This window comes from Nannospalax galili, unplaced genomic scaffold (genome assembly GCF_000622305.1).
Source record: "Nannospalax galili isolate Female #2095 unplaced genomic scaffold, S.galili_v1.0 scaffold334, whole genome shotgun sequence".
NCBI classification, from domain to species: domain Eukaryota; kingdom Metazoa; phylum Chordata; class Mammalia; order Rodentia; family Spalacidae; genus Nannospalax; species Nannospalax galili.
In genome coordinates, this window is record NW_008336888.1 from 3,086,109 (window position 1) to 3,106,886 (window position 20,778).

The following is a 20,778-nucleotide window of genomic DNA, read 5'->3' on the forward strand; positions in this document are numbered from 1 at the left end:
TTTTTTAAAGGTTAAAAAACTCATTCAATTTTATGTCTTACAGGGCTTATACTGAGTTCAATATTGTATAAGTGTATTAACTCAACTGTGAACCTAGAAACTTGCACCCACTTGTAAAAGAGATGTATTCTTGCTCTGGAGTGTGTTACTGAATATGTTAAAGCTGTAATGAAATGCTTCTTGTAATCATGTGGTTATTAAATTTAAAAAAAAATTAAAAAAAATAATTCTTCAAAACATAAAAATTTGCCCCTTATTAATTAGTAGATGTGAAAAATATTACCATTGAAATCTACCTGATGGCTTTATATCCATGCTCAGGTGCCAAGGATCTCAGAAAATAACCGACTGTGACTAGTAATAATCAGATATATAGAAATTAGAAACACATGTGCAAACATCTAAGCATTAATTGCATTAAAAATGATTTTTTCTGTATGAAACTGTGTATTTTAATAATGAAATGGAGATCATTTTTAAAGGTTAAAACCTTATTCAATTTTGTCTTATAGGGTTTATATTGAGTACAATATTGTATAACTGCATAAACTCAACTGTAAACCTAAAAATTTACAGCCAATTTTGAAAGAGATGCATCTTAGCTCTGGAAGTTGTTATTAAATATGTCAGTGCTGTTGTAAGGAAATGCTTCTTCTAATTATGTGGTTGTTAAATAAATAATTTTTAAAAGAAACCTGTAAGATGCTTCCAAACCTGTATGCTTTGAGACCTTAACAATAGCCTATATAGATTTAGCAGATGATATTGACAGATTAACTAAGACTAAGGACACTTAAAAAGTAGATTTTCTTTAGAATAATCTCAACACAAAGAGAAATATGTGAAGTGATGAATGTGCTGATTACCCCAATCTGTTCATTATATGAAGTATGCACATATCAAATCACAAACTATACCCATAAATATGTACAGTTATGGTGTACTAAATTAAAACAACAAGCAATAGATGTTCAATAAAATTTTCTGAAGTCCAAAGAAAAGGAGAAAACATTCATGACTCAGCATTTTGTGTTATCAACAGGTCCATTTTTCTTAGACTTAAAACTCAATTATAACGGTAAATGTCAGCAGCATTTTAACATGCATCTTTCATATTCTTCTGAGAATGTTCCAAGATGCCTGCCAAAGGAGTGTAGGGAGTAAAGATCTGTCTGCAGTTGCTATTTCCTTCTACTTGTAGGCTGGTAACATGGGGTTCTGCCTGATGGACTGACAGGGTAGTTATCAACAGAGACCTGCCAGCCCCCAGGGAAGAGGAGACCAAATAGCTCACAAAGCACATGACAAAGTTTTTTTTTGGTTTTGTTTTTAAATCCATTTCTTTTTCAAGTCCATAGTAAGCAAACTGTGTGAGGCCTAATAATCTGAAGCAAAGGTGAAATATCATCCTTGACAGATACCAGCAAGTGGTCATAAGCAGTTTCTAAAACATGGGAGAAAATTCCAAAGGTAAAGGGGCAGGGTTTCCAACTCCTACGTTAGAGAAACTTTTAAAATGGAGAGGATCCAAGCGACAGCTCTCTCCTGCTGTTATAAGCAATGCTGTGACAACTTGTCTCAGCTCACAGATGCTCAAGAAAAATTTTCAGAAATTTTGTGAATGAGTTAATTAAATTTAGTCATCATCAAGAGTTAAATTACATAAACTATAGAAATTATATCGGAAATATGGAACACTCAAAACTCAGTGTTTCCTCATGATACTGTCTCACTGGTACTCATGAGTGTGGCATTGTTTACCCCTGTTGTTGTATGTTATGCTATGTGATGGTGAGCTACTGCACATCTCTGCCCAGCTCTGCATTCCACGGTGTCAGACTGGTACTTTGAAATGACCTATGCTGAGAATCATTTACTCCCGGAGAACTGAGTGCTAGAGAACAGCACTGCCCTCCACAGCTGGTTGTTTAACATTTACCATCACACCGCCGATGATTCAAAGACAAACACAATCCTCCTTTTCTATCATGATCACTAAAAGAAATAAAATGGGCAAAGGGGACTGATATTAGCTAGTTCAAATATTTACTGGAGGTAAAGCCACATACTAGAAGATGCCAAGTCCCACCAGCACATGCCATGTATACAGAGCTCCTTTTAATGGTTTCATCAGAGTAAAGCTGATCTGAAGAAAAGCTAAGAAGCTTTTCTTTAAATTTGTCTCTTTATATGATGAATATTTAGAAAAGGGTGAAGCTAAACTTCAAATGTTGAATTTAACTTCAATCTGATGAATGAGCAGTAAGAGTTAGTGGGAGAAAAACTTGTTCATTCTTCCTCATGAGAAAGTGTAAGGAACAGCTTTGAAGAGGAAGCATTAAAGCATGGAGAGAAACACGTCCATATTACTGGGTCTTCATTTGGAGGCTGGCCTGAGAAGAGAGCCAAAACACTTCACAGATCATCTTAAAGCAGATGTGCACTCAACTGTGACAACAGGCGTATTGCTGCACTGAAGGCCAACAGCAGAGGAACATGGGAACCTCTCAGCTGGGCTCAATAACTCTCCTCTTGGAATTTATATAAAACAATGAGATGAAACTGTTCTCCAAAGCTAAAGGCAAAAAGACTCCCTAGAGGTGTTTATAAAAGGAATATAAATGCCCCAGTACAGGATACTTTCAAAGATCACAAAATTCAGCAGAAAGAGAAGTCTGTTTTTATAATCATCTACAGCTCTAGTGGGCAGAGAACACTATTATCTGAGTTCATATGAGGCAGAAAAAGAAAATAACAAGCAAGTTCAAGCAATCCAGTCTTTTTTTTTTCTGCAAAAGGAGGAAAAAATGATGATTTTTAATGACTTCCCATATCCCACTAGGAGCTCAAAAACATTACTGAGAAGCTATGCTGAGAGCATTACAGATGATGCTTTCCACAAATGGATTTTCATGTGACGAAGCCTGAGTTTTCTAATTAGGGATCTTAAAGATGGGGATCTAGGGATTGCAACATCCTGATACTGAAAGGCAAACTACTGCAGAGATCAACACAAATGGAATTGCACAAAAAGGGACGATAATGTGATGACAGTCAGAATTTCTGGCATTGCTTGGACCCTACTAAGAAGAATTCAAAGCTAAAGAACTTCAGAAAATGCCAACAGGATAAAAGAATAAAACAGGGGCTGGAGAGATAGCTCAGCGGTTTAGAGCACTGACTGCTCTTGCAGAGGACCTGGCTTCGATTCCCAGCACCCACATGGCAGCTACGAACCGTCCTTAACTCCCTCTTCTGACCTCCGTGGCATTGCACGACATGGGTGCACTCACATACATGTAGGCAATACACTCATATACATAAAATAAAAATAAAAAAATTTTAAAAAAGAATAAAACAAATTTGGAATTTGTATCACTTTGGACAGAATGAAAAATCAGAAGGGGAAATCAGAATATGTTGAAAGGCCAAAAACAAACCACAAACTCAAGGGATAAAATAGATCAGAGTTTTATGACTGACTTGGGTATTGTTTATGACATTCTGAGAAAAATCAATCAAGTACACAATGGAATAACACAGACAAGAAGTAGAACTCCTGGCAAATAGTCTAAAGCAATCTAAAGAATAAACAAGGATTTGATTTTATAATTTCTTATTTATAAAAAAAAAACATTTACTTCAATATGTATCTATTAAATAAATACTTAGTGTATTCAGATTATAACTAACAAAACAAAACAAACATTTAACAAGCTTGGCATGGTGCCACATGGCTTTAATCCCAGCACTTGGGAGACAGAGACAAGCAGATCTCTGTGAATTCGAGGCCAACCTGATCTACACAGAGTTCTAGGCCAGCTGTGGCTACAGGGAGACTCTGTCTCAAAAAACAAACAAAACATTTAACAAACACAAAATACATATTGAATTTAAATATTTCACTTTTAAAATAAATAATTTACTAGAAAGCTGTGAACAATAACTCAATGAGGTGCACATGATTATGTTCACATTTTTTGTTGTTGTTTAAAAGAAAACAAAAAACTTGCCAGGTGTGGAGTCACACTCCTTTAATCCTAGCACTCAGGAGGCAGAGGCAGAAGGATCTCCGTGAGATCAAGGTCAACTCGGTCTACATAGCCAGTTCCAGGCCAGCTGGGGCAATAGGGAGACCCTATCTCAAAAAAAAAAGGAAACAAGAAAAGAAAAAGAGAAAAAAGGGGGGCTGGAGAGATAGCTCAGCAGTTAAGAACACTGGCTGTTCTTGCAAAAAACCTGGGTTCAAATCTAGGCACCCACATAATGGCTAACAACTGTCTGTAACTCTAGTTCCAGGGGATCTGACGCCCTCTTCTGTCCTCCACAGTCATTGTATGACATGAGAACACTTTACACACATGCAGACATAACACTCATACACATAAAATAAAAATTTTTTAAAAACTCAAAAATTAAAAACTTGTCTCATATGGATGCCAATTCATCCTCGCATACTCAAGACTGCTACATGAGACCAGAGTATCAAATGGTTATAATGAGAAAATCAACCATCAGGCAGGCCACATGCTAACATTAACCAGCACATCACCTTGAAAAGCATGCCATGTGCAGCAGGTTGTCTGCAGACTGAAGGGTGGAAGTTAACTCTATGATCTCTATGAATGTTCTGTCCATCAAAATGTGTCAGGCTGAGCACATGCTCAGAGAAGCAGACATCTCAGGTCAGTGAGTCCAGAACACAGTCAAGGTCAGCTTCTATGACACACCCCTTTCTGGGATGCCATTGCTAAACAACCCCTTCTCTTGACTGGAAAGTTCCATCTTTGGATGTGTTAGCACAGTCATTACAAAGGCAGGCTGGGGAAGCCAGTCTATCTCTGGATAACTGCTCATGGGTGTTCTGAATTATTATACATTGATTTCATGGCCCATGTTTCAAAAAGCAATTTAAGTTCCTTGGGTGAGGTAAGAGGATGGGAGATTTCTGTACTGCTCCAGTGCAACTTACTTGGAGCAGACTTGGAATACAAATGTAGTGTCTGGAAAGCCAGATTGTTGATTGTTGCAGTTGGGTGATGGTATATATGGAGCAAATTCAATGTTTAAAAAAATACACCAAAATGCTGTTTAAAAAAAAACCTGGCTAGCAGTCATGGACACAAATAATCAAGAATTAACTGTAACTAGGTTCATAAAATCTAGTTGAGAATATAAGTATGCCACTGAGTTCATTCACTTGTTACATTGAGTCCTTCCAGAAGCCGTCCTTACTCCTGAACATACAAGGTAGATAGGAGGTTATCTCCATGGACTCACAAGTCTAGTCAGAAAAATGTTAAGGGTGAAGTTTGACATGTAATATTTGCAAATATATTTAAGCCATCAAAGTGATAGATTAAACATGATAATAGACACTCATTTTGTAGAAGAAATTAATAATAATAAAAAAACAATAGCTTAATATTAACAGTATAATGTCTGGAGTTAGAATACTTAATTCTAATTCCAAGTTTACAACAGCTAAATGAAGGCCTTTAGGAAGTATTCAACTTCTGTAAATCTGTTTCCTAATCTATATGATGGGGGGAATAAAAATATTATCTACCTCTTAGGATTGTCAAGAATTAAACTATCCATACAAATTTATTACCAAAGAATCCAGCAGATAGTAAACATTACATAGCTGTCACATATAATTAAAATTATAGTCCAGAGAATTCAGATGTTGGCCTTTCTTGGAAATAAAAGGATTAAAAAAGGATCTTTGGGGATTTATTTTTTTGGCTATAATGCCAGTGTACAGAATATTCAGACTGAATTTAAGTAGCTGGTATAAAGACCAGTAACAGGATCAGAAATGAATGGCTAACTACGAGCCAGAAAGCTGGCCACTGGGATCTTCCTGACCCACTTCCCTAGCAAGCACAACAAAATGCCATGCAAGACAAAATGCTGCTGACTCTGTGCTCCATGATTCACAATGCTCAGGAATCCCAGCTTTACTGCTACTGGAACACCATCTCTCTGGTTACGAAAAGAAATAATGCAACAGAGCTTGAAGTAATTGCTGAGCACTCAAGAAACAACCTAACTATCAAAAGACTCAAATTTACCATAAACCTATAAAGAGGTTCATGGCTTTCCATGTTCACTCACACCCAACCTCACCCCTTGACTATGTCCATTCATCTTTTAGGAAACAACTCGATTCTTAATGCTGCTGCTGAGTGAAGAAATAATGAGCTCTGTTTGTGCACCTGAAAATACACCACTGCTGAGAGAAGGAACACTTAGGTCACAGTACTTTAAGGAAGAAGTCAGGACCACCCTGAAGGATGTAAGTCCTGTAAATGCCAGGAGAAGAGTTAAACAATTATGTAATAAATGGCAGTGAGCAAAGAAAAGACTAAGGCGATTATCAGAGAGAGCTCTTCCACATTGCCCCTCTTATGCCAAAATTTTTTTTCCTAATGAATTTGTGGTAATACCCAAGATTTTGATAAAGCTAAAGACAGCGTAATGTCACTGCAAAATGCTGCCAGGGCAGTGCAAAGTTTGTAAAGAAATGGCTGCCTGGACTTTTCTTCCCCCATCTTTCTGCAGCTCTCTGAAAAGTGAGTTCTCCAACCTTGAGAGGACAAGGTCTTGGGGGCAGTAGCTGTGGGTACTTTGTTCATCCACGTGTTCCCTGATTAGATCACAGCCTACTCGAAAGTGGACACTTGATAAATGTTTGTGGAAATATCAATAAAAGAAAGTATACTTGTAATTGCTCATCTAATTGCATTTCAATCTATCTCGATTACCTGTTGCTGCAGTAGCAGAAACAAGAGCAGCAGCAAAGTGATAACTTGTATTGACATAACTTGGAGAGTTCTCAGGCAGACTACATATACTACAAAATCTAGTGTGGACACCACTTGGATTCACACTGTATATTATCACTCCACGGGAAACCGAGAGGCTAGGATAGGGTCGCAGTAAGCAATTTCTGAATGGCTATCTTAACAAATCCTGCATTCTAATGCAACTATGGCTACCCGAATCCACCAGTGCATGAACGCAGCTCTTGTGACATTTATTGCTTCAGCTTTTGTGTCTTCTTTCTTCTCATGAAAACACAAAATGGTGACAGTAAGGGCTGGGGAGATGTCAGTAAAGTGCTTACTACCCAGCCTGAGTATACAAGTTCAGATTCCCAGCACCCACTGAAAACAGAAAACAAAAGAAAAAAAGCCAAATGTGACAGTGCATATCTATACTTCCAGAACTGAGGTAAAGAGACAGTCAGATCCTGGGGCTTGCTGGTCAGCCAGCATAGCTGAACTGGGGAGCTCAAGGTTCAGTGAGAGACCTTGACTCAATAATAAGGTAGATAGAGATTCAGGAAGACATCTGATGCCAACTTGCCCCCACAAATTAGTGATAGTATTCTAAACCCTGGAGTCACTTGGAGTAACTTATTTAATGGGACCTATTAGGGGACACCTTTGTAGGAATGTGTGTGAATACAAACAAGTAAGTCTCTCAACATAGTACTAGGCCAGAGAGTATTTTCAAATCGCCAAGCCACCAGGTGCAGGAGGACATCCGGAGTGAGAACATCCAGTCAAGATTGTACCTAGCTGTATGGAAATACTGTAAAGATTTTAGATTTAGTCTGAAACTGTAATACAAATAAAATATGATGATTCCATTTTTTGTGTACGGGTTCGTCTTTAGAAGAAAGATTTATTTTGTGTTGTGTCATAAGGCATGCACAAGGCCAAAAAGAGAAAAGCTTTTGCCTTGAAAACTAGAAAAAGGAGGCTGGAGAGATGATGACTCAGTGGTCAAAAGCACTTCCTGCTGTTTCAGAGGACCCATGTTCAGTTCTCAGCAACCACATAGGGCAGCTCACAACCATCCATAACTCCAGTTTCAGGGGATCCAGTGCCCTGGCCTCTGTGGGCACACGCACAAGGATTTTAAAAAATCTTTAAAAAAAAAATTCGAAAAAAGGAAAAGTGATCCTCACTTCTTTCTGTATTTGAAAGAGGCTGCTATTTTTTTTTAATTACCAGTTGTTACCTACCAGTAGAGGAAGGAAATATTTCATCTTCCCCCATTACAATACTGTATCTGTTGTTTGGGTTTTGTTGTTGTTGTTTCAAAGACAATCAGACTACTTCAGTAATTCTCTCTCTCCTCCTGAGTGAGCTTTTTACTCCAAGAACATTGTCATCATCCCAGAATTCAGAGAACATGATTTGGTATCCAGCAGTGTGAGTTAATTTATAAGTGATCAGCTAAATATTGTGAAAGAGATTCTTAAAAGACTGTGGTTCTGGAGAGCATGGAGAGAAGGCTGGAAAGATGGCTCAGGGGTTAAGAGCACTGGCTGCTCTTGCAAAGGACCTGGCTTTGATTCCAGCACCCACATGATGGCTAACAACCATCTTTAACTCCAGTTCCAGGGGATCCAATGCCCTCTTCTGACCCCCACGGGCACTGTACAACATGGATGTACTTTACATACATGCAAGCAAAACACTCATACACATAAACAAAAAAATAAATATTTTTTGAAAAAGATTGTGGTTCTATTCAGTACTGTTATATCTAAGTTATACTCTGAAACTCAGGATAAGCAGCAGTACAGGCTATGAACAGCTGCTGATTTAGGAGCAGTGGGTCCTTCACTCTACTTTCTCTAGCTACTGTAAGCTTCCATTTCCTTCCTAGTTATGTAGACAATGATAGAACCTTAAGTGTTGACCCCAATGACAACAAAATTGATACCTTTACAGAGTACTCTGCACTGTACTATAAAGTGCTTTCACCTACATGATTTTGTGCAATCCTTATAAAACTCATACAAGGAAGACATGAGAACTTTTAAGCATAGAGAAAGCAAAGTACAACTTGATAGGGTTGTTTCTTAATTCAAGACTGAGCTTTGGAAGCCCACACCAACCCTTGCCTGTGTATATACAGTTGTCCTTTTCTCTGGATTCTCTTTCATACCCTTTCTGACACATGTGATGAAATCTATTTAAAACTTTTTCTTAATATAGCCCAACTTCCCTTCCATAAAAAAATAAGTTTAGTTTTGTCCCTAGCCATATGACCATAACAAGATTAACATATCAGAGATCTAGAGGCCTTTTATCTATACAAAATAAGGACAGGGCCAAAGCAATGACTCACTGGGCAAAGTGCTTACTGTGCAAGCCTGAAAACCTGAGCTGGATCCCCACAGTGGAAGGAAAAGAACAGATTCCAGAAAGTTGTCTTCTGACCTCCACATCTGTGCTGTGATAAGTATGTGCCTGAACTTAAACACACACACACACACACACACACACACACACACACACACATACACACACACACACACACACATCATACACACATATCCAGAGAATAATAATAAATAAAAATAATAAAAAACAAAGTAAAATAAAAAAGGATAAAAACATGTCATATGCTTACTATGGGTTCAGATGAAATGTGAAACAGAAGAAAAACTGAATTTAAAGTTAAACTATATTTTACTTTATACAAAGAATATATTTTGTACTCTACATTTTACTTTGTGTCCAACCATTCAAGACCTTGGTTTATGTGGGGTCTCAGTGCAATATTTTTACCTCAGGATAACTGAATCCTGTCCCCTGCGCCCTGGGGTTTCCACTGGGGCAGTCCCATTGTCAGCTGGTGTTTATTCCCTGGGTTTTTCAGTACACTCCTTAACTCTGGCTCCTGGTGACTTCCCAAACTATTGCAGCCACATAATTAGAAGGGTACTTTTTATATTTTCATCAGCACTTCTAGAAATTGTATAGAGGAGTGCTTTCAAGTAATCTAAGTGGCCAAAATATCAGAAAAGGAAGTCCTTGAAGGAAAGAGTCATATGCTTTTTCTTATTTAGTATCCACAGCAAGCACTACAAAAGCAAGATTCTTTATACCTCTCCAAACCTAGGAAACAAGAAAGAGCTATGCTCGTCTTTATTGTACTTTATGTAAGAGAGGAAAAAAGAAAATTTCATTTTCTGAGAATTTGTTATTATTTTTCCCCTCATTCAGTTTGTTTTTTCAAATTCACACTTGTCTAATTTTACATCTCTCCAAGATAAGAAATTAGCATTTAAAATGTGCCTAGCAAAAGAATGATATAAAATCCCACTAAAGAGCTCATAATTCAAAATTACAAAACACACAAGAATGCACTATGTCAGCAGAACTAATAATTAGTTCTTCCAAGAACGACACATTACAGAATTATTGAACACTGTGGCAGCCAGACTCTAGGGTGGCCCCTATAAACAGTGGCTCCTGGTGTTCATTCCCTCTTTTAATTTCTCCCTAAGTGTGTTTCTAACAGTATACAACAACAGAGTGATGCGCGTGTGATCACATGTAAACCATTACATTATGTAAGAAGATAATGCCAGTCTTACTGAGGAGCTCTTCTCCTGGCTGGCTGGAGGAATAAGCTGCCATGTTGTGTACCACCATATGCAAAAAAGTGGTGCAGCACTGAGTCATGGCCTCTGGTTCATAGCCAGCAAAAACTAAGGTCCTCAGTCTGATAGTCTTCCAGGAACTGAATGTTGCAAACAACTGAGTGAACGTTAAATCACATCCTTGCAGAGGACTCAGCACAGCTGTGGCCTAAAATCCTGACCCACAATCTGAGATAGCAAATGGGTGTTTTGAGCCACAAGTTTTGTGATAACAGTGTTTTGCAGGAATAACTAATAATAGCTAACAGCTATAATAAGTATTTAAAAATGATTAAAGATATAAACAAAGGAAAAAATGTGTGAAACACAGGAAAAATACCAGCGTGTTGGATAGCTTTAGTGTCAACTTGGCACACCTGGGTTGAGGGAGCCTTAATTGGGGAATTGCCTCCATTGGGCTGGCCCGTGGCCATGTCTGTGGGGCTTCTTCTTGACTGATGAATGATGTAGAGCACCCAGCCCACTGTGGGTATTGCCACTCCTGGGCGGATGGGCCTACATTGTATAAGGAAGCAGGTTGAGTGAGGGCCAGAGGAGCAAGCCAGTAAGCAGCATTTCTCCACGGCCAACTCCAGCTTCTGCCTCCAGGTTCCTACCCTGAATTCCTATCTTGGGCTCCCTCAGTGATGAACTGTGAACCAGGAGATGTAAGCTGAATAAACTCTTTCATCCCCAAGTTGGTATTGGCCAGAGTATTTTGTCACAGCAGTGGAGAAATAAACTAGAACAGAAATTGGTACCAGAATCATGGGGTATTACTGTGACAGACCTGATCTGGGTGTTTTGGTGAGGATTATGAAAGCGTTTGGAATTTTGGGCTGGAAAAGCCATTGAGTGGTGCTGTGGAACTTGGAACACTTGTGCTGAAAAAGTTGTAGACAATGGAGGCCTGGCTTGTGAAGCTTCAAAGAGAAGCAGAGACTATCAGGGCTGTTTGTGTGAGATTTTGAATTGAGAATCTGAAGGTTCTGGTTGGCTGGGGCTGAAGAATCAGCTGTAAGTAACAAGAGACCAGCATCACTAGTGAAATCTTCTGGGAAGTATCTCCTCAGTGTCAGCACAGAAGCAGTTGTCCAGAGGAGGCCCAAGCCTCCATCTCAAGCTGAAAGCAGGACTCAGTAATGTGTAAGAGTCTCCTGCATGGTTCTGGTGTTGAAAGCGTGAAGGGGTCACAGAGAGCAGCTGAGGCTTGGTACCCTGAAAGGACAGGAAAGGCTATTGGTAAAAGTGCAGCTTCAGCTGCAGTGAAGACCCCAGGATTGAAGGGGTCATGGAGAGAATCTGAGCTGTTGTACCCCCAAGAGGCAAGAAAAGGCTATTGGTGAGGGTGCAACCTCAGTTTCAGTGGAGACCCCAGCTTTTTGGAGATGCCAGGACCATGGGAAGACCACCAAGGGCAGCAGCAGGTGTGGAATGGAGTCAGCCTGGCTCTGTGAGATGAGCTGTGTGAGCTGTGGGTGGCAGAGTCAGAGAAGTGGAGCTGCCAAAACTCTTTGGAGGCCAGAAGACCGTGAGTGAATCCCAGATGTCCAGCCTTGAGCTACTTTTCTGGACTTAGGTTTTGCTTAAATGTGCCTGATTCTTCCCTTTGAAACAAGACTGTACTTGTTTTGGATTTTACAGAAGTCCACAGTTAAGAGCCATTTAAAAGAGACTGTGAACTTTTAAGTGTTTGGATTTTTTTAAAGGACTGTGGGGTTTCTAAGGTTGCATTGTCTTATGTTGTTATGTTATTATGTCTTATGTTGATATTAATGTTAACATCATTATCTTGGGGACAAGAACTAGAAAGGATGTGGTTTAATAATGTGTTCATGTGTCAAGTTGACAAGGGGTCAATTGTGCTGGATAGCTTTAGTGTCAACTTGACACACCTGGGTTGAAGGAGCCTCAATTGGGGAATTGCCTCCATTGGACTGGCCTGTGGCCATATCTGTGATGCATCTTTTTGATTATTGAGTGATGTTGGAGGGCCTTAGCCCACTGTGGGTAGTGCCACCCCTGGGCAGGTGAGCCTATGTTGTATAAGAAAGCAGGTTGAATGAGGGCTGGAGGAGCAAGCCAGTAAGCAGTGTTCTCCATGGTCAACTCCAGCTCCTGCATCCAGGTTCCTGCCCTGAGTTCCTACCTTGGGCTCCCTCAGAGAGGAACTATGAACCAGGAGATGTAAGCTAAATAAATAAACCCTTTCCTCCCCAAGTTGGTATTGGTCAGAGTATTTTGTCACAACAATGGAGAAACAAACTAGAACAACCAGGAAGTCGTAAAACACAAATACAACCTTCAAGAATAAAAGACATAATTCCTAAAATGATTGAACTCAATTGGTGGGTTGAATAGCAAAATGAAAACTACTAAAGCAATAATATATAAATTGGGAAACAGATCAAAGAAATCAATCTTCTAAGATTTACAATATACAATAGATATTAGATGATGGGAAAATTACAGAGATTAAAGGAGAAATGAGACATATTACAAAGTACCAACACTGTTCGGACAGCTGAAGATTTTCCAGAATTGGTGGAAAAGAATGACTCCTGAGATCCTAGATGGGGATGAAACCCTCTTGTGATAAACATAGTGTGGTGAAACTCAGAACACCAGAATCAAGGGGAAGAGTGTAAAAGCATCAAGAAAACACCCCCTACAAGGAGCAGCAGCAGATCCCTCAAGAAGAGCAGAGTAACATCAAGGTGCTGGGAGGAAGCTCAGAAGAAAGGGATCATCAAGAGATGGAGCGGGGCAAGACGGGGTTAACGGAGGTGAATATATTCAAAATACATCGTACACATGTACAGAAATGTCATAATTATACCCATTATTATGTATAATTTACAAATGCTAATAAAACCCAACAAATACTGTCAAATCTACAAGTCTATACTGAGCTAAATCATCAGAATAAAATGGACATTTTCAGACAAATGAAACCTGAGATTTTTTAAACCACTTTGCCTGTTTTCAAATTTAATTTTATTTATTTTTTGTGGTGCTAGACATTAAATCCACGGCCTCACACATGCTAGGCAAGCACTTTGTAAATGAGTCAAATTCCTAGCCCCATGTCTCATTTTCTTAAATCTTCTGTATGTCAGTATGGATATACACTTGTAAGCATATATAATATGAATATATCATACATGCTTATTTTTAATTTTTATTTATTTTTCTTTTATGTGTATGATGAGTGTTTTGCCTGCATGTTTGTAAGAGATGTATGTTTTCCACAAGTATGCAATGACCACAGAGGCCAGAAGAGGATGTCAGGTCTCATGGAACTGGAGTTACAGATGGCTGTGAGCCACCATGTGAAATGCTAGAAACGGTTCTCTACAAGAGCAACCAGTGCACTTAACTGCTGAGCCATCTCTCCAGTCTGTTTATTTTTATTTTTTTAAATCAAGGTTTATGCTAGAGAGAGTGATAGATTCTAAATGCAGTTTTTATTGGGACATAGTGTTTGTTAGATTTAAGAACAGAAGTTACAAGAGGCAGAAGTGCCCAGGTCTATCTCATTCTGTGGTCAGTTCCCTCACTACAAGCAAGTAATGTCAAGAAAGTATAGAATCTAGTCTTCAAATTTTCTCAGTGTCATATGTTCCCCTGGTAAGCTGGTTGTAGAGTCAGTGATCTTAATATCTATAAAATGTCTGTGATACCCCTTCTTGCCAAGACCATCTCTGCTGGTTTCCAATTTTTACTGTTTTCTTAAAGCCATACAGAGAAATCCTCAAGGTATACCCAAGACACTAGGTCAGTCTTGGACTCGTTAGTCACTTTAAGTCCTTGTTACTGACCCTTCCCCATCTAGTCTACCTGTGGATACTTCTATAATATTACACAGGAGAATAAAACTACACAGAAAATCACATAGGTCCTTTGGCATCAACTCTTGGTCTCTGACTATATAACTTGGCAGACATATGAAAAACATAAAATCAAGTTCATAGCAACTTCAACACATAGTGCAAGTTGAATATATTCTCTTGATGGCATTATCATTTCAAAGAGTTATATTATAAATAAATTTTTAATGAAAGCCTTACAATACTTCTACTGTCAATCAATGATGGACATTTTATACTGTGAAACTAACACAGACTATGGTACAGACAATTCCTCTACCTGGAGACACAAAACTTTGGATAATAAAACTCAAGACTAGTTTAGACTATTGTGGCTCCTACAAAGAAAAGTACAACAACCATAGATGCAAGATAAAAATATTTTTTTAAAAACTCACGTCCCCAAGAAGCAAGTTTTCCATACTATTCCCTCCTTCCATTCCTGCTTTGACTCCCAAAAATCAACCTTGGGGGACTTACAGGCCTTGGCAATTTCAGAACAGAACAATCCATTTCTGAATAACTCAAACTATCCTGCTTTACAATAATTTAGAGCCAGCTGAATCATACCATTACTAAGAAATTAAGTCTACAAAGCTCAAACAGAATTTCCTTCTTTACAAGTATATCGAAATCTGGTTAATTATTAACTAAAAAAAATCTCACTTCACTAAGCAGCTGAAGATTTTTGGAGGAGTACTCTTTAAGTAGTGAAAACATAATAAAAGTAACAGATGGTGCTGGAGCAGACAAGGGCAATAGGTTAGGGGAAGGAGGATAAACAGTGAATTACAGGTAAAGGATTAACAAGGAGAAGTTAACTGTGTGGTCTCAGAAAATGGTACTGGTAAATTAGAGATTAATTTCATGATTTCAGGGAGACATTTGGGCTATGTAGGAGCTGAAGTCCTTATTCTCAGGGCAAAAAGTACAAAGCTGTCACTGATTTACAAAGCATGGTTGTTCGTGCCAGAGTCAGGGGAGGTGGGTGGAAGCAGCAACAGACATCCAGCAGTATGCTCTGGTGTCCTGAGTAAGATTACAAAATAATAAAATGATGAAGCTAATTTCCTCAGCAGTGTGTATTGGGGGGAAGATCCTCTGGAATGGGTTATTTGAGGTTATAAGAATCACTTCAGTGATCAACAGATAGAGAAGTGGTTAGCAGTTTTCTAGTCTTGGAGACCTCACTCCATAAAAGATATGAGGAGCCCAAGAACAAAAAAACAAAAAGCCAGCTCAAGTCATAATCCCCACCCCAGGCCACTCTCTGTCCCCTTCTGCAGAGGATCTTCTGTTCCTCCTCTAGTTTTGTTGTTGTTCCTTCCTTGTTGTGCTTCAGGGTGGTCTCACAGGGTTTCTCCTCCATGCTCTGAGTATCTGTCTCATGCAGCATGTAGCTCAGGAGCACAGGAGCCTATATGGAGCCTGTGCACATACAGTCAACAGCAGTCCAGTATGTGAAACAGCTGACACAGGCAGGGAGCTCAGAGAACACTGGTCAGTGCCATCACCCCAGCCACTCCAGGACTCACTGTAGCTCCACTACAGGGTTCTTTTACATCCCCCCAGCCAAACCCAAAGGTATAAAGGGGTGTGTGTGTGTGTAGCATTCTTTATTGAAAGAACAAGTAGTTGGCAGTAAAAGAAATCAGAACAAACCAAATAAAACAGATAAAACCGAAAATTCATGAATCAGATTATAAACCAACACTATGCTGACATGTAAATAAACTGACCCTTCAACAACAATACAGTGCCTGTAATCCCCACTTTCTCATGTTTGGGGCTAGACACGATTTCCATTTTCCTGTGTACTTAAAGCTTCACAGGGAACCAGTATTATTTACTACTTACTTGGGCTTGCTTGCATACTTTAAAAGGCTGAAGTGTTTCTTGGTAGAACAGCTGATGATAAGCTTGTAGGTCAAACCAAAAGTACACACTGTTCTTCCACAACTGCAGATGGAGAAGTACATAAATTACCACCCAATTAGTAAAGCCCCACAAAGCTCTAATTTCAAATGTAAAAATAACTGTTTTGTTTCCTTGCTACTACCATAAATCAGGTCCAATTTAAGATGGTTTCAATCTTCTATCACAAACTGGCAATATACAAATATTTATTGGTGTTGTCACTGGATTATATTTTTGTATGTAATCCTCTCATATAATTGGTCATTAAATGGTAAATGTTTAAAAATAAAAATGAATAATAATAGAATTGCAAATATTCTAATTAATGGTTAAAAAGCATGCATTTGTGGCATGAAAGCAAAATCTGAAGGTGTTCGATGTATTAATATAAATTGTATGTGGGTAAATGTCTATCAAGGCAGAACCAAACATTACTCTAATAATTGAGTCAATAAATCACTTCTCATTCAGGTCATATGAATACTGTTTGTGATTTAAAAATTACTGGGAAGAATTTTGTTTCTATTCATTATAATTTATAGTTGTTAGACATTAAAAATAGAGTACTAATAGAAATCAACTGTAAATAAAACATACTGAAATAAAATTATATGGAGATAAACTATTGTTAGTTAATGCATATCAATAGATAGCTGCCTTGTACTTGGTAATTTTAGTTGGATAATTTTAGACCAAAGAGAATACAACTCAGACAGTTACAGTTTTACTAAATACCAAGTATGTATTTTAATTTATCAGACAGGAATTTGAATGTCAAATTTTGATTTGAGCACCAAGTTATTTCAATACCACTTTTTTTTTTTCTTTTTTTTTTTTTTTTTTTTTTTTTTTTTTTTATCACAGTCCATCTTGGCAGGGAATCCCTGGTGGCAGGAGCTGTCCTGGAACGCACTATGTAGACCAGGCTGGCCTTGAACTCAGAGATCTGCCTGCCTCTGCCTCCCAAGTGCTGGGATTACAAGTGTGCACCATCAATGCCACTTATTTTTAAATCAGGCAAAATTATAAATTTAGATTTCAAGTAATTATTTTCTACCTTGTTCCCTGAATTCTCACAGAATTTAGTAAAGAAGAATCCAGCTCTGTTTTCTACATACAGAGATTGCAACAAATTTTCCATGTCAAATCCTCCCAGGGCTCCAACATCTGATACAGTTTTAACCTAGATAACAAAACAGAAGTTCGTTATCCACCCAAAAACATTGTAATTCTTTATAGCATTGTATAAGTGGGTTTCATAAATTCTGCCAAGCTGTCATTTTTATTTTTGTAGTATATATGTAATTAATACAATATGTTTGTATCTGACTATCATGTAAGATTCATTTATGAGAACCAATTATAGCAGGAGAATTCATTCTATTATAAAACAGCCTGTTTTCAAGCTTAATGTTAAAGCGACTCCCTGACCGCAATTACTTTCACGTTTCAGGCATAGTGGTTCCATTTGGAGAGCCTTCCAAATCTCTGTTGGTGGCCTGTTTCCTACATATTTACTGTTATTTTAGCCTTGAGGTGCTGCAATTATAGCTACAGGAGGGTTATAAAAAGAACTGTCTTCAAGGCTTCTAACTGCTGCTCATTAACTGTCCTTAGGGGGTCCCTCTTTGGACAGTCTCAACCCCTCATGGGTCACGGCCTTCAGAGTGTAAATGGCAGTGTAAGTTCTCATAAAACTCTGCTGTTTATGGCTTCTCTGCCAACAATGCTAGCAGCCCTAATACCATCCCGGAAACACAGAGAGCTGTTTCTTAGGCAAACTCCAGAATAGGGAAGGGCATCTACTTTGTTTTTTGGAACTCAGGCATCTTTGTGATCCTAAAACAAATACAGTGTGAGCAGGTTTGTGAGGCTTTGCTCTTTCTCGTCATACTGTCTCTCTGCTTCTTTCTTTAGCTGCCTCTAAACAAATTCTGAGGTGAGAATTTAATGATTTTTTAAAAAATTATTTATTTAACAACCACATGATTAGAAGAAGTATTTCATTATAGCATTAACATATTCAATAACAATTTCCAGACCAAAGATGCATCTCTTTCAAAATTGACTGTAAATTTTTTGGTTCACAGTTGAATTAATACAGTTATACAATATTGAACTCAGTATAAACCCTATATGACATAAAATTGAATGAGGTTTTAACCTTTAAAACGATCTCCATTTCATTTAAAAATATACTATTTCATACAGAAAAACTCATTTTTTTAATGCAAGTAACTCTTAGATGTTTGCACGTGTCCCTAATTTCCGTATATCTAATTATTATTAGTCAGAGTTGGTTACTTTCTGAGACCCTTGGCACCTGAGCATGGATATAAATTCTCAGGTAGATTTCAATGGTAATGTTAGAAAAACTCATTTTTAATGCTATTAACGCTTAGATGTTTGCACATGTATCTCTAATCTCTACATATCAGATCATTACTAGTCCTGTAATTCCTGTTACTGTCCACTGTATTGTCGGCGCCCCCAGCCGTTTTCCAGTGCTTGTCCATCTGCTTAATCTAGTCAGCCTATCCAGAGTCCCTGTTTTAGGAAAATCAACTGTCCTTCATATAGCAGCAATCAGTTGCCAATATTCTTTAGATAAGATTGGGGTGTGCTGTTCATTTTCCAAGTTCTATGCTGGGTTAATGTCTGGGAGTCTCTTGGGCTACCCTGGGCAACAACTTAAGGAAGGTATCTCCTGTCTGGCATTGTTTCTTGTTATGGAGCTTTTAGCTATACAAATGGACTCTTGAAGAATTATATTGATCCCTTTAATCTTTGGTTATACTTTCCTTTAGATAAGATTGGGGTGTGCTGTTCATTTTCCAAGTTCTATGCTGGGTTAATGTCTGGGAGTCTCTTGGGCTACCCTGGGCAACAACTTAAGGAAGGTATCTCCTGTCTGGCATTGTTTCTTGTTATGGAGCTTTTAGCTATACAAATGGACTCTTGAAGAATTATATTGATCCCTTTAATCTTTGGTTATACTTTCCTTTTGGGTGTTTAAGACCATATAGTTGGTGGTGTGTTTGTGAATATGTGCTTGGGGGGGGGGATGCATATGTACATATGTGTGGGAGTATATGTATGCCCACATGCAGAACAGATGGACACTGGGTCTCTCTCTCTCTCTCTCTCTCTCACGACTAGCAGGGCAAGAAGCAAAAACTGTCCTTTTTGTCCCTCTGACCAAATTCGTATATGCCTTAAAGTATGGCTGTTAGATATCCAAGAAGGTTAGTTCCACCTGTCTGGTACTTTTAATTACCATGTGCTATGTAGATAAAGCTTGGGCAAAGACCAAATGTTCTCAGAAAAACCTTGCCTAGACATATATTCCTTGAGCTAGCTGTATGTATAATTTGTCAGTAAGTTGTTTGATTAATATGGTTCCCTCTGGTTTTTTTCTTTAAAACTAGCTAGGCATTATTTTTCTCTCGCATTGTCTAACCCTTCTACCATGGTTTCCCCATTTAAAGTGCCCCCGTTTTTCCCTTCTCTCTTAATAATACCCTTCTCCTATGGTCCCATCTCTCTTCAGCTCCACCTTTCCCTTTATCCCCAAGGTTCCTTGTATAACCTTCCCTCCCCTCTCCCCTTAAAATAACACCATTTTTATCCATCTCTCCCTTATTAACACCTGCTTCTTACTGTTCTTCTCTTTCAGATTCTTTCACTTCATTTTTCTCCCTGGTTCCTTTTCATTATCCTGGTTCCTGTAGTTTTGTCTGGATACATACTCACCAGGATTTGGTCCTAGGATCCAGATATGAGGGAGAACATATGTCATTATTTTCTGAGTCTGTGTTACTTCACTTAGTATAACAGTTTCTAGTTCCATCCATTTACCTGCAAATTTCATGATTTCATCTTTCTTTAATGCTGAGTAAAACTCCATCGTATAAATGAACCACATTTTCGTTATCCACTCATCAGCTAAGGACACTTAGGTTGCTTCCATCTCTCAGCTATTGTGAAAAGAGCAGCAACAAACATGGATGTACAAGTGTCTCTGCAATAGAATGAGTTCTTTGGGTATATGCCAAGGAGTGGTATAACTGGGTCAAATGGTAGATTCATTTGTAGTTTTTTAAGAGTTCTCCACATTGCTTTCCATAGAAGTTGAACAAGTTTGCAGCCCCACCAGCAATGGATGAGCGTTCCCCTTTACTCACATCCTCTCCAACATTTGGTATCATTTGTTCTCTTGATCTTAGCCAGTCTGACTGGGGTAAGGTGAAATCTTAAAGTGGTTTTAATTTGCATTTCCCTAATTACTAATGATGTGGAACACCTTTTAAGATGCGTCTTGGCCATCTTTATTTCTTTGACAACTCTCTGTTCATCTCCTTAACCCAGTTTTTAATTTGTTAACTTCCTTTCTTGATTCTTTGTTTTTTGAATTCACCCCATCTTTTAATTGGGTTACTTCCTTTCTTGATTCTTTGATTTTTGAGTTCATTATACATTCTGGACATTAAACCTCTGTCAGATGTGTTGCTGGTGAAGATTTCCTCCCACACTGGGGGT

General features: G+C 38.4%; 1 protein-coding gene across 13 annotated transcripts in view; it reads right to left on the reverse strand.

The window, feature by feature from the left end:
* The window catches only part of Rgs22 (regulator of G protein signaling 22), a 171,883-nt gene that overhangs the window by 52,281 nt on the left and 98,824 nt on the right, over positions 1–20,778 (reverse strand). For all 13 annotated transcript variants that reach the window (XM_029562779.1, XM_029562775.1, XM_029562773.1 and 10 more), the window contains 2 exons: positions 17,297–17,422; positions 16,180–16,281 (listed from right to left, as the gene is read on the reverse strand). In XM_029562779.1, the coding sequence (XP_029418639.1) occupies positions 16,180–16,281; positions 17,297–17,422 (228 nt within the window). The remainder of the gene's footprint in view (positions 1–16,179; positions 16,282–17,296; positions 17,423–20,778) is intronic.